At 43.3% G+C, this 15353-nt stretch overlaps 1 protein-coding gene across 1 annotated transcript; it reads left to right on the top strand.

Annotated features, from left to right (window-relative positions):
• Positions 1–7825: 7825 nt before the first annotated feature.
• On the top strand, positions 7826–8842 carry LOC125189817. The gene has a single exon (XM_048087046.1). It carries the CDS (start codon positions 7826–7828, stop codon positions 8840–8842), a length of 1017 nt encoding a protein of 338 aa, XP_047943003.1.
• The last annotated feature ends 6511 nt before the right edge of the window (positions 8843–15353 follow it).

Raw genomic sequence — 15353 nt, 5'->3', positions numbered from 1 at the left:
TTGATTACAATACACTCAATCAATCTAGCTCACTACTCAATCGGAGAAGATAACTCGATTGTGAAACTCTCAACTAGCAAGCAAAAGAATTACAGTGTATATTCCCTATCTACTCTCTCGAATCTTGGAGGAAGAAGAAAGGGGGAAATTTGCTGGATATGAACTGAACTGAATGAGCTGTGTAACTCACTCAAAATGGCCGACTACATAGTTGACTTGGGCCTTCTCAACTTGGGCCTGAGTTTCTTACTTTGGGCCGTTGTTGATCCAGCCGCACACAAACCCAAAAAATTCCACCTTGGCTGCATCCACCAAACCATCTCCACCTTCACCTATGCCTCCTCATCTCCGAGCAATCAAGTTAACCAAGTCCAAGCTATGCTTGAACTTAGTACTTGGCAATGGCTTAGTCAACATGTCAGTGCATTCTCTGAAGTGTGTACCTTCTTCACAACCACCATACCTCTGCTCACTTCATCCCTAACAAAATGAAGCTTGATATCTATGTGTTTACTCCTCTCATGAAAAGTTTGGTGTTTAGCTAGGCTAATGGCACTATTGTTATCACAAAGGATTGTCACTGAATCATGCACTACACCAAAATCACTCAATATCCCCTTCAACCACTTAGCTTCTTTCACTGCCTCTGTCAAAGAGATGTACTCTGCCTCTGTTGTGGAGAGTGCAACTACATGCTGAAGGTTGGACTTCCAACTTATGGCAGTACCATATAACTTGAAGATATAGGCAGATTGAGACTTTCTGCTATTAACATTTGCAGCATAGTCTGCATCACAGTACCCCATGAGTTCATTCTCACCATCCACTGTGCAAAACAACAACCCCAAATCTTGTGTACCTACCAGATACTTCATGATCCACTTCAACGCTTGCCAATGTGTACCACCCGGATCAGCCATGAATCTGCTGGTCAGACTTATGGCATGTGAGAGGTCAGGCCTGGTACAAAGCATCATGTACATAATACTCCCAACAATGCTTGCATAAGGGACCTTAGACATTAGTTTCCTCTCTTGGTCAGTGGCTGGCCTCTGACTTATTGATAGCTTGAAGTGTGGACTTGTTGGAGTTGACACTCTTCTAGAATCAATCATCTGGAACTTAATTAGCATTTTCTTGATGTAGCTATGCTGCATAAGCCACAACTTCTTTGCACCTCTGTCGCTGATAGTGTCCATCCCAAGAATCCTTTTTGAATTTCCCAAGTCTTTCATCTCAAAAGCTTCCTCCAGATCTTCCTTTATTTGTTTAACTTCTGTCTTGCTTGGCCCTTCCACAAGCATATCATCCACATAGAGCAATAAGTAAGCAACAACTTTGTTTCACTTGTACCTAATGTAAACACAATTGTCAAAAGCAGACTTTCTGAAACCCATCTTCTCCATCTGTCTATCAAATGGCAGGTACCATTGCCTACTACTTTGTTCAAGTCCATAGAGACTTCTCTTCAGGCAACAAACCTTATTCTTGAAGGAACTGGCAGCGGAAGCGCGTTCGAGGTTCATAATTTAATAATTAATCGAACAAATAAATCACATAATAATCAGATCAATTTAGCAGATTATTTAGACAAAATCTATTCGTGTACTCATAACTTGAATTAATCATGCTTTAAGTGTATTCAAACCTAAAACATGGTTTTCTACAGAGCAGAAATAATACCTAATTAATTCTCCAAAGAATTGATGATGGCTAGCAACTTCTGATACGCTAGCATTTTGCACTATTTAAGGCCATTTTGTGGCCCGTTTTTTATGTCAAAGTTGCATTACATGTCCATTATTTGCATATTTTATCTATTTTGGTATTTTGACATGTTTTGTGAGAAATGTGCATATTTGAGCCTAAAAAGGGAGTAAAAACGCGAAGCAGGAAATCTGGAGCTTCTCCGGCGACAGCCGCAACACTTCCGGTGACCGCCAGCGCTCAGCGGTGACAAAGAAACGCCCGGCGACCGCCGGCCAAGGTGCGGCGGCCCGCCACAAAAATGCGGCGCGCTACAGCTGTCTTCAAACTCAATTTTCTGGCGATCCAGAAGTCCGATCGGGGCGTTCTACACACCATTCTCTTCGTTTTGAAAAAAGCTTCAGGATGGTACAAGAATCACTTCAATCGGAGTTCTGTGGAGAGAGTTATGGCTGTTTTATTTGCTTTAGTTTTATGTTCCAATTGTTTTCACTCCAATCTATGTTTTTAGCTTATTCAATTATGTCTAACTAAATTTATAGGATTGTTTGGATGTGTTAGTAACTTTAATTGGTTTATACAATTCCTTTTTCTATTTAATATCCGTTTTATTTTTACTTTGTTTCTTCCCTAAGTAGTTTTGATTCTACATGATTGAGTGACACAATCTTGTATGATTTAATATAGCTTGCTTCATAACTGTGAGAGAGTTCTAGCGAGTTAGATTCACTTAGTAGACGCTACAATTAGCTTCCCTTAAAACGGCACTGTTAATTGAGAATGAGGACTTTTCAAGGGTCTTAGGAGCTTTTTGGAGTTACGTGTTGGGATTGACAACCCTAATGTTGTAATCAACGTTTGTATCGCATGAGCATAAGCTAGGTGACTCGTCTTTTCAAAGTATAAACTGTGCTAGGGTATTGTAGTTGGAATTTGTATAACCATAATTGTGAACGTACATCCCTAGAATTCTCTTATCTCTCATATTTTATCTTTGTGATTTAATTGCATTTAGTTGTTTGATTGCTTTTAATTGTTTTCAGTTTCCAAAGTTTTCATAATTCTCTTGTTTCTCTAGATATCTATCATGTATACTTGCAGGTATTTTTAGTGCTAATAAATAGTGCATCAACTTCTCCACGTGACGCTTTGAATACTAGACCACGGATCTTCTCTCTGGTTCTCGAACTGTACTCCAATATCAGTGTGGGCTGATCTTACCGGAATACTAGGACTTAAATAAAGAAGGCAGAAGAAATCCTTTTCCAATTTGAGGAAAATTTCGAACTCCTCTTACTAGAGGGGGACGAAAATTTTAGTAGTAAAAATTATGATTTCTGTCTCCTTTATTCTCCTATTTATATTAAGTTCGTTTTAGGCCCAGACAGGGATCTATGGAAGGTTTTGGATATGAGCTCATCCAATTTACTTTTTACTAATTAAATTGAACCCACAATTTAATATAAGCTTTAATTGAAACATTACTAGCAGCCACTACAAAAGTAATATTGAACTCCCCCCATCCAAATCCGAAATTATAAGTAATCCGGGTTTCCGTTTTAACTTTCATTTCCGCGCTTAAGATAAAAATGTCCATTACTTAATTAATGTCTGCTATGGACTTAATTAATTAATTTCTTATTAATTCCAAGAGTGGACTTAACATGAAACGCTTATTTATTATTCATAGAGTGATTAAACTCCAACTAGCTAGGTTCCGAATAATAAAACCTTGTTTCGCACTCCTCTTGAGGACATTATCAAATGAGACTCACCTCGCGCACAATTCAATATAATAGCAATCCTAGCACTGCTAGATATTAATCACCACTACCCAATATATCAGGATTATTAGGTTACGAAATACCCGCACCATTTGATAAGTCAAAGTAATGTATAATATATACCATATGCTCAATGCTAACCTACATTGATTAAGAAACAAATATTCATCAAGACCTCGCCTTTCAGTAGATAGCATAAGGACAAGTCTTCCTTTTAGATCCGTTCAGTGCTTTACCACACTAATGTCATCTTATTTCAGTAAGGCTTAGAAATATGCGGACTGACTTTGCAACCTTTCACGATGGATAGTCTAATTCCATCTAGGTCGTGAAATTCTTCTTTTTCTTTGTTTAGGACTGACCGTGTTACCTTATAGTGGACGCCGCCCATAACCGGTCTACTAAAACAAAGACTTAGACTTTGTTAAGTTAACTTATACATTTAAACATGCAATTAACATCCATTAAATGTAAAACATAACAACATTATGAAAAAAATAATTTGTTTTATTCCTTGGAAAATAAAATAAGAGTTTTACAGTATTCAATCACTCGAAACGTGATTTCTAGTATACAAACTCTAACAATCTCCCACTTATACTCAAAACACTTTCGAGTATACAAAAAAATGTGCTAACGTCTAATTCTCCCACTTATACTGAAAGCGGATTGAGGTCTTGTATTAGTTGAACTCCCATTCCTTCAACATGGCTCTCAAACGGCTTGACCGCTAAAGCCTTCGTGAAAGGATCTGCCAGGTTGTTTTCTGACTCAATCTTGACCACTTGTATGTCTCCTCTCTGCACTATATCTCTAATGATACGATACTTCCTCTCTATGTGCTTGCTCGCTTTATGAGCCCGTGGTTCCCTCGAATTCGCCACAGCACCAGAATTGTCACAATAAATGGTGATGCTCTTCGGCATATTCATAGCCACACCTAAGTCCAGAAGGAAGTTCTTAAGCCATTCAACATCTTTTGCAGCCTCCGAAGCGGCTACATATTCGGCTTCCACGGTAGAGTCTGCAATGCATTTCTGCTTTACACTCTTCCAAATTACAGCTCCACCTCCTAAGGTAAACACATATCCGGAAGTTAATTTTCTCGAATCTACATCAGCTTGAAAGTCTGAATCTGTATATCCTAAAGGACAGAGCTCGGATGCATTGTAAACTAGAACATAGTCCTTAGTCCGATTAAGGTACTTGAGTATGTTCTTTACGGCAGTCCAATGTCCTTAGCCCAGATTCGACTGATATCTTGCTACCATGCCAACATCAAAGCAAATATCAGGCCTTGTACAAAGCATAGCATACATGAGACTACCAACTGCCGAAGCGTATGTTATCCTTCTCATCTCTGCTATCTCAGATGCTGTCTTAGGACACATCTCTTGAGATAAATGGATGCCATGTCTAAAAGGTAAGAAACCTTTCTTGGCATCTTGCATGCTAAAGCGACTAAGTACAATGTCGATGTAAGGTTCTTGAGATAAGCACAACATCCTTTTATTACAGTCCCGTAGGACCTTGATGCCTAGAATGTGTTCCCCGTCTCCCATATCCTTCATCTCGAACTGGTTTGACAACCACGTTCGTATTGATGACAACATCTTTTTATTGTTTCCAATTAAAAGAATGTTATCTACATATAAATCTAAGAACACCACATTCCCGTTCTCAACCTTCTTGTACACACAGCTATCATTAGGGCATTTTTCGAATCTAAACTTTTGAACAGTTTGATCAAAACACTGGTTCCATGATCTAGATGCTTGCTTGAGGCCATAAATGGCCTTTTTAAGCTTCCGAACCATGTGTTCCTTGCTCTTTACCACATAGCCTTCGGGTTGTTCCACGTAGATGGTCTCCTCAAGACTCCCGTTTAAAAACGCAGTCTTAACATCCATCTGCCATACTTCCCAATCCATGTAAGCTGCAATAGACAAAAGAATACGGATCGATTTGAGCGTGGCTACTGGGGAGAAGGTCTCATCGTAATCGATGCCTTCCCTTTGGGTATACCCATTAGCCACTTGCCTTAAAGACTTTAACTCGTCCATCGGATCCACGTTTACGTTTGTATATCCACTTGTTCCCAATGGCAGTACAACCTTCGGGTAGGATAGAAAAATCATAGACGTCTTTGTCTACCATTGATTGTAGTTCCGAATCCATTGCTTTCACCCATTCGCAATGATCGACATCAGCCTGCGCAAGATTCCAGGGATCAAGTACATTGCTGTCCGAGGAGTGATCCATGCACTCTCCCAAACCAATGTATCTTTCGGGTTCATGAGAGACCCTCCCACTGCGACGCGACACTACAACATTTGGAGTAGTAGTTGAAATTTCTGGAATTGTTGTTACACTAGGTAGTTTTTCTTCGTTAATGGAACTTGTGACTGAAGTTGCTCTTCAAGAGCTATCTCACTGCTGGACTTATGATTCATTACAAAGTCTTCCTCTAAGAATGTGGCATGTGTGCTCACAATTACTTTCTTATCAAGGAGACTATTGAATTCATAAGCTTTCGATCCTCTAGGGTAACCTATAAACACACATACCTCACCCACACACTCTCAGATGTTCTAGATTGGGCTTTCGCCCAGTCCACAACTTATATGGGGTAGTAGAAACTGATTTAGAAGGCAAGTTGTCTAATATGTAGCTTGCTGATAGCAAGGCATGCCCCCAAAATGAAATTGGTAACCGTGCATAACTCATCATCGATCGGATCATGTTTAACAAAGTCCTATTCCTTCTTTCAGCTACGCCATTCTGCTGGGGTGTGCCCGGCGCAGTCAGTTGGGATTGAATTCCTGACGCTGATAAGTAGTCCAAAAACTCAGCACTTAGGTACTCGCCTCCGCGATCAGATCGCAAGCATTTGATACTCTACCATGACACGTCTCTACCTTAGCCTTAAACTCCTTGAACTAGTCAAAAGTTTCAGACTTGTAGCGCATCAAATAGACGTATCCAATTTTTGAGAAGTCATCAGTGAAGGTGATGAAGTATCGAAAACCGCCCCTTGCCTCGATTGACATTGGTCCACACACATCAGCATGAACGAGCTCAAGTACTTCCTTGACCCTATTACCCTTTGACCTAAAAGGTCTCTTAGTCATCTTGCCTTCGAAACATGATTCACATTTCGAAAATGGTTCCTTCTCAAGACCTTTAATAAGATCTTGATCAACCATCGCATGAATCCTTCTCTCGTTGGCATGACCAAGTCTAAGGTTCCATAAGTACGTTTCGTTCATTGAAATTGAAGGTTCTTTTTTTCTTTTCTTTGAAACTTTCGATGTAGCATTGAGTTCTGATTTACATTGATTAAACTGTGTAGAAGTGATTATGTACAGATTGTTTTCCATGATACCACGACAGATATAAGAACCATCTTTCTTAATAACGCAACTATCATTAAAAGAAATCGAATATCCATCAAAAGATAATTTAGAAACTGAAATTAAATTTCTTCTAAAAGAAGGTATCAACAAAACATTCTTCAAAATCAAAAATCTATCACTACTAAAACGTAAATAAACGTCTCCCACTGCAACGACCGCCACTTTAGTAGCGTCGCCCAGCTGGACTTCGATCTCACGATCATGTAACCATCTTGTCACCTACATTAAGTCAGGATCAAAACATATATGATCAGTTGCTCCAGTATCAATAACCCACGTATGAGTAGACATCGAAACGTGATTTCTAGTATACAAACTCTAACAATCTCCCACTTATACTCAAAACACTTTCGAGTATACAAAAAAATGTGCTAACGTCTAATTCTCCCACTTATACTGAAAGCGGATTGAGGTCTTGTATTAGTCGAACTCCCATTCCTTCAACATGGCTCTCAAACGGCTTGACCGCTAAACTAAAGCCTTCATGAAAGGATCTGCCAGGTTGTTTTCTGACTCAATCTTGACCACTTGTATGTCTCCTCTCTGCACTATATCTCTAATGTTAGATACTTCCTCTCTATGTGCTTGCTCGCTTTATGAGCACGTGGTTTCCTCGAATTCGCCACAGCACTAGAATTGTCACAATACAACCTCTTTTGCAGCCTGCGGGGAGTGCGGGGTTTCAGAGATGGAAGTGCAGCCACCTCCCGAAGCCAATGATTATGACCCTCGGAGCATTGAGGGGGGAAACGGAGATCAAGTCACCAAATGCCAAGGAGGAACTTCTGCCTCCATGGGTACCAACTCACCTTGTTAATTATGTCTTTCAATTTCTTGTTTTGGAACGTTAGGGGAACTGCGAACGCAAACGTACTTAAACGATTAATTAAAAATTACAATGTTGGTTTTCTTGCAATAATGGAACCCCTCACACTACCTAATCCGGAACGTTACTCCAAGTCATTGGGGCTGGTCTTCAAAGGCTCTAACTCCAACGGGAAGATCTGGGTTTTTGTGGAAGACGGGGCTGATTTCGACGTTGAGGATGATTCGGAGCAGGTTCTTCACGGCCGGCTCTCATCTCCTTGGCTAGCTACTCAAATTGCCATCTCGGCCGTCTATGCTAAGTGTTCTAGGCCGGAGAGATACGCTTTGTGGGATAAAATGAGGGAACTTGCTAGCACCTTGGATGGTTGTCCGTGGATGATCGGGGGAGATTTCAATACCATCCTATCCCCGGGGGATCGGGTTGGTACCGACACCAATCGGCAAGCAGAGATGGCTGACTTGGCGGAAACCATCGAAGACTGTAGACTTCTGGACCCGGGGTTCGACGGTGCAGCCTTCACTTGGGCAAAGAACGGGTTGTTTGAGAGGCTTGACAGGATTTTGGTGAGTGAGACGTGGACTAGTTCTTTTGAGGCCACTCGGGTGACAAATTTGCCTCGGGTGTCTTCGGACCATGGGCCGATCCTCGCCCGGTGCAAACTTGCCAACACCACGACCACGGGGAGGGCTTTCCAATTTCAAAATATGTGGACAAGACATGAAGGTTTTTTGGGGCTGGTTCGGGAGGTGTGGGTGCAACCCACGGGGGCTGGTGGCCTTCTTAGTCTCCAAATTAAACTTGCAAGAGTTAAAAGGGCCCTCAAGGAGTGGAATAGAGAGGTCTTTGGGAACATCCATGCAAACGTTAAGAATATGGAGGTGGAAATTGCGGCGGCTCAAGCTAACTATGAAGCGGATCCCTCGGCCGCCAATAGGGCTATAATCAACAAATCTATTGCCACCTGCATACTTCTTCTCAAGATGGAGGAAGATTTCTGGAGACAAAAAGCAACTATGAGATGGCTTGCGGAGGGGGATAAAAATACGAAATTCTGTCAAAGTTGGGTGAAGCAGAAGAGAGTCCGCCTTCGCATCCATAAAATCTAGGCGAATGGACGGGAACTCACAGATGACTTGGAGATTAAAAGCTCTGTAGTAGAATTTTTCAAAGACCTCCTCGCTCCCGATGCCCCGGCCCTTGCCGAAATGGATCCAGATCTGATCCGGCCACTTCCCCACTCGACTCGGCTTGAAACTCTTTCCGATCCTCCTGATGCGGATGAAGTGAAGAGTGCGGTTTTTGATATTTCGGGGGATAGTACACCCGGTCCGGATGGGTTCCCGGCCACTTTCTATCAAACTTGTTGGAGCACCATTGGTGCGGACGTTATTGAGGCAGTCCAGCAATTCTTCAACGGGGCTTTTCTTCCCCATAGCATTACGGCGACGAGCATTGTTCTTATCCCTAAGAAAGCCACGCCGGAAACTTGGGCCGATTACCACCCTATCAGCCTTTGCAACGTGATCAACAAAGTCATTACGAAGATCCTCACGGCAAGAATCACCCCCCTCCTTCCCTTGGTCACTTCACCTAACCAAAGTGGCTTTGTGAAAGGTCGACTCCTCCATGATAACGTCCTCCTTGCTCAGGAGATGTTCCATGAACTCCATCGATGCTCTCCAGCCCCTAATGTGGCCATTAAAATTGACATGGCTAAGGCATACGATCGAGTTCAATGGCCATTCTTGCTGCAAGTTCTTAGGAGCATGGGCTTTTCGGAGGCTTGGCTGTCCCTTGTTGAACGGTGCATAGGATCATGTTGGTTCTCGGTACTCATTAATGGAGCCCCGTCAGGCTTCTTCAAATCTACGTGGGGGCTTAGACACGGTGATCCGATTTCTCCCGCCCTCTTTGTGATTGCAGCGGAATATCTCTCGAAAGCCCTAGACAAGCTTATTCTGGGCAAGAGGGAGATGACATTCAAGGCGGCTCGGCTTTGCATGGAAATCAGCCATCTTGCATACGCTGATGATATTATCAATTTCACACAGGCGGCAACACCCTCTCTTCGTCTACTTAGGAATTGCCTTGCCAACTATGAGGCGGTCTCCGGTCAGCAGATTAGCCTTGCCAAGAGTAATTTCTTCATCACGGAGGAGCACGCAGGCTGGACTAACTCTATTCAGCTTGAAGGCGGATTCTCACCGGGCTCCTTTCCCTTCCTCTACTTGGGCGTCCCTATCTACCGTGGGGCTAAGCGCACAGAGATGTTCATGTTCCTCCGAAAAAAGATTGCCAATAGGATTTCTGGTTGGGCCCACCGACACCTTTCCTTTGTGGGAAGGCTCACGATCATCAAGAGCACCCTCAAAGCGGTCCCGATCCACATCTTTCAAGCTATCGAGCCAACGGTCAGCGCTCTCAATCAACTCGACCAGCTCATGGCTCGCTTCTTTTGGGGTTCAACAAATGACATGAAAAGGACTCATTGGATTAGCTGGGATCAAATCTCCCTTCCAACTGCTGAGGGAGGGCTTGGCGTAAGGAGTTCAAAGAGGTACTTCGAGCCTTTACTATCAAACTGTGGTGGAGATTTCGAGAACAAAACTCCCTTTGGGCTAAATACATGCTGGCCAAATATTGCCATAATTTGTCGCCCATCATGCTCGGAGCCTCGAGCCGTGCTAGCCCAACTTGGAGGAGAATACATAGAGCCCAACCCTATGTGCAACCGCACATCCGGTGGCTTGTTGGGAAAGGTAATGTCTATTTTTGGGATGATATTTGGATTGGCAACACTACCTTGAGAGAACTATGCCTTGATGAGAGGGGTAGCCCTCGGACTCTTGTATCGGAGTTTATTAGGAGTGAAGGAGGTTGGGATGTGGCCAAACTTCAGCAGCTCAATGAACAGGCTGGTCTTCCTCAACATATCATTGCAAAGATACGGGATACCCCAATCATCACGGGGGAGCCAGACATCCCAAGATGGTCGCTATCTCGGCTCGGTGATTTCTCGATTTCCTCCACCTAGGATACTATCCGCTCACAGAGGCCGATCATTCCTAGCCTTGACGATATTTGGAAGGCTGGACTCACCTCTTCCATCGCCATTTTTGTTTGGAGACTTCTATCGAACCGTATCCCAGTTGATACCAAGCTCCAATGGCACAAGATCGAGTTGGCATCTAAGTGCCTTTGCTGCCCACTTAGGCCCGGCATGGAGTCCCTTCAACATCTCTTCATCCAAGGCTTCGGGGCCTCTAGAGTGTGGAGAGAGTTCGATGGCTTCTCCCCACCGCTCCGTGTCAATGACACTATCCCAGATAGGCTCAAAGTGTGGCCCCTCAGAACGCAGCAAGCAAGTAAGAAACACCTTAGCCGTCTCATGCCATACCTCATTTTTTGGTTCATTTGAGCAGAATGAAATAGGAGCCGGCATCATGAGACACAGTTTAAGGCGTCCAATGTGATCTGGCAAGTGCAAATGTATGTCCGAAACAGCTTCGCTAATGGACACCTTAAAGCGAAGCACTAGTCGCATGTCAAGCTTGGGGTGTGTCGGCCAAGCCTCGCTGAGGAAAGGCGGCCCATACCGCGGGCTATGGCTGTGAAATGGTACCCCCCGGACCAACCGTGGCTCAAACTTAATACGGATGGCGCCTTTTCGGAATCCACGGGGAGAGCCGGGGGTGGAGGGATTATTCGAGACCACTTGGGGAGATTGATCGCAGCGTTCACCACCCCGCTCGACGCTCAATCAGCCTTGGAGGCCGAACTCTTGGCCATTCGTCATGGGTTGTTATTGGCTAGGGAGTTCGCCAAACCAATTTGGGTTGAATCGGATGTTGCCCAAGCAATCAGCCTTGCCAAGGGTTCAGGCTGGGGGCCAGCCCATTCACGCTGAGCCATGGCACACTTGGCCTTGCATAGAAGACATGGAGATTACCGCATTTCCTTCATCCACCGGGAAGGGAACAAAGCTGCTGACCTTCTAGCCAAAATGGGCCTGGAAATCGAGGAACAGACACGATTTGACAACCAAACAGCCCCAAGATTGCTCAAAGCCATTGTGAGAATGGAAGAGATGGGAGTTCCAAATATCGAGTGTGCGACGAGGATCCCGGCGGGGAATCGAGGCCTTGTTGATTGACACTCGGTTATTGTTCTTTTGCGACCGCCTTAGAGTAGGTAGGTGTCGAGCCTCATTTGACTCGTCCCCCGCATACTTTTGTGGTGGTAATGCCCCTGTCTTTTATTTTTGTAGATTTTGGTTTGTGATGTGTAGCCTTTCGGCTAATCGTCTTGTATCTCTCGGCACGTCACTTTTGGGCGTGGCCAAGTATTGTACCACTTTGCGTTGTGATATATAGGGATGAGGGACCCACGAACCCTCCACCGTCAGGTGTTTAATAAAAAAAAACGCCTCTTTTGCAGCCTCCGAAGCGGCCGCATTTTCGGCTTCCATGGTAGATTCTGCAATGCATTTCTGCTTTACACTCTTCCAAATTACAGCTCCACCTCCTAAGGTAAACACATATCCGGAAGTTGATTTTCTCGAATCTACATCAGCTTGAAAGTCTGAATCTGTATATCCTAAAGGACAAAGCTCAGATGTATTGTAAACTAGTACATAGTCCTTAGTCCGATTAAGGTACTTGAATATGTTCTTTACGACAGTCCAATGTCCTGGCCTGGATTTGATTGATATCTTGCTACCATGCCAACAACAAAGCAAATATCAGGTCTAGTACAAAGCATAGCATACATGAGACTACCAACAGCCGAGGCATATGGTATCCTTCTCATCTTTGCTATCTCAGATGCTGTCTTTGGACACATCTCTTGAGATAAATGGATGTCGTGTCTAAAAGGTAAGAAACCTTTCTTGGCATCTTGCATGCTAAAGCGTCTAAGTACTGTATCGATGTAAGATTCTTGGAATAAGTACAACATTTTCTTTGCACGGTTGCGAAGAACCTTGATAACGAGAATGTGTCCCGCATCAACCATATCTTTCATCTCGAACTGGCTGGACAACCAAATTCGTACTGATGACAACATCTTTTTATTTTTTCCAATTAGAAGAATGTCATCTACATATAAAACTAAGAACACAACATTTTCTTTTTCAACCTTCTTGTACACGCAATTTTCATTAGGGCACTTTTCATGGAAATGCGTGTTTCTTTCATTATGTATACATTTGATAGTTATATGTTGGTTTTAGTTAATGAACACCATTAAGAGTGAATATCTACATATTTAGGTAGTTCTTTTATTACTGACTAGATTCCTAGTTTAATCTATCCGTCATGATTTTGTTCACTGTAAGTCTCATTTCTCGTGGAGGGCATTTCTTTTAGCGGTTAGAACTTTGGGCCTAGTAATCTTGTGACAAAGTGTATGAACAACTTATGTACGTTGTACTTGTTGTTATATGTGTTATATGTGTATACTCTCAATGTATATGTTGTATTTTCATAATATTGTTCCTTTCCTTTTTGGTTATGGTAATTAGTTTTTAATGCCACGGGTCTGATCCAGCTGAACAAAGTGGGGACTTATCAAGACCTGTGGACATCCCAACATTTAGTCAGTACTAAATTAATAATTGTCTATAATCAACACCACTATCCAAACTAATTGGCTATTTTTCCTTTAACCCAGTATCCCTTAATAGTTAATAGATGTGTTCACTTTCTACTGAATTACTAATTTCACTATCCAAACTGGTTTGCTTTCCAAACCGAACTTGCATCTACCAAAAAATTGTGCCTGGATATTTCAGAAGTTTGTTGAAGATTTTTTTTTAAACACCTTTACGGTGGAGGGTTCGTGGGTCCCTCATCCCTTTATATCATAACTCAAGGGGTACAATGCTTGGCCACGCCCAAAAGTGACGTGCCAAAGGAAGGGAAAACAACCAGCCCTACAATACTTGGCCACGACCAAAAGTGCCGTGCCGGGAAGAAACATGACAATCCATCCTATCAAGCTATCTAAAGGACAAAACAAAAGCTATACAATCGTGAGATTTCCAAGGAAAAATCACCATAAGAGTAAACGGGGGACAAGCTATAGTAGCTCGACACCTACCTACTCTAAGGCGACTGCGAGGGAGCAGCAGCCGATTGTCAACACCATGGTTCGAAGCTTAACCGTGGTCCTCATCACACACACGAATCTTAGGTACTCCCATTTCTTCCAATCGAACGATAGCTTTTAGTAATCTTGGGGCTGTTTGGGCATTGAAGCGAGTGAATTCCTCAAGCTCCAATCCCATTTTGGCTAGAAGATCCGCGACTCTATTCCCTTCCCGGTGGATGAAGGAAATGCGATAATCTCCATGTCTCATATGCAAGGCCAGGTGGGCCATGGCTCGGCGAACGTGGGCTGGGCCCCAGCTTTTTTTTTATTTTTTGAAAAACACCTAACGGTGGAGGGTTCGTGGGTCCCTCATCCCTATATATCTCAACTGAAGTTGGTACAATACATGGCTACGTCCAAAAGTAACGTACCGGAAAGAACAAGATAGTCATCCCTATTTCGACAGAGTATCACGGTATCACCTCCATACTTCGAGGAATACCATTCTACTCTAATCACGAACGCAAAAGCCATCTAGAGCCAAACATAAGGTCTAAACTACTGATTGAAACGGAAGTTGGGCAATCCTAATTGATCCATCCTAACCATGGATAAGACCATGCGCGAAGCCGTCTCTTGCTCAAAGACCTCAAAAGTTTCTGTCATGCATCCTTGTTGAGCCAAAAGGATTGCCGCCTTGTTACCTTCCTTGGGGGTGTGGGAGATTTTAGCACCCATTGATTTTAAAGCATTTTTGATCCGAGTGATCCAATGTCGATTATCAGCAGCCCCATGCTTCTCCGCGTTCAGCAAACTTGCAATCTCGGGTTCCCCAACTTCAATCCAGATATTCGACCCCCTCCCCATCGCCATGTCGATGCCGATATACACAGCTTGGAGAGCTGCCTCCATTCGGGACCTGGCTGTGATATTTGTTTTGAAGCCACACACCAGGTTACCACCATGATCTCGGAGAGTGCCACCAGCCCCTGCTCCCTCTGCACTCCAAGCACCATAGGTGTTAAGCTTCAGCCAATTACTTTCGGGAGGGATCCAGCTGACCATCCTGATTCGATCCCGCGGACACTCCCTCCACTTTGAGAAATTCAATCCAATGTTGACTTCACAACCAGTCCATTGTTTTTGTCCAAGTTTTCCAGATGAGATAAGGTGCTGCAGGTATTGTTTGGTTCGGTCGAACACGGTCCTTGCTGTGAAGACCGTTCCTCTGTGAATGTGATTGTTACGTTCCAACCACAGAAGCCATAGAACCACGCTCGGTATGACGGTACAGACATGATATTTTTCCGTTTTGCACAACCGGTTGTGCCAAAATTTGATTCTCCCCTCTATAGTGACGGCTCCATTCCACCTAGGGAGGTTTGGGAACCATGTAACATCCTAAAAATAGGCTTAGATGAAACTCGAAAATCCGATAAAAAAATGGATACTTTAGGATTTCTCCATGATCAATTCAATTTTGTAAATGATAATAATTAGATAGAGAGAGCATTACTAGATGTTAAA

This window comes from Salvia hispanica, chromosome 5 (assembly GCF_023119035.1).
Source record: "Salvia hispanica cultivar TCC Black 2014 chromosome 5, UniMelb_Shisp_WGS_1.0, whole genome shotgun sequence".
NCBI classification, from domain to species: Eukaryota; Viridiplantae; Streptophyta; class Magnoliopsida; order Lamiales; family Lamiaceae; genus Salvia; species Salvia hispanica.
This window is presented reverse-complemented; position numbering and strand designations above follow the sequence as displayed.

Bases quoted from the DNA above. Each gene is read 5' to 3' on its own strand.
- LOC125189817 (XM_048087046.1), top strand. From the start codon at position 7,826: ATGGAACCCCTCACACTACCTAATCCGGAACGTTACTCCAAGTCATTG.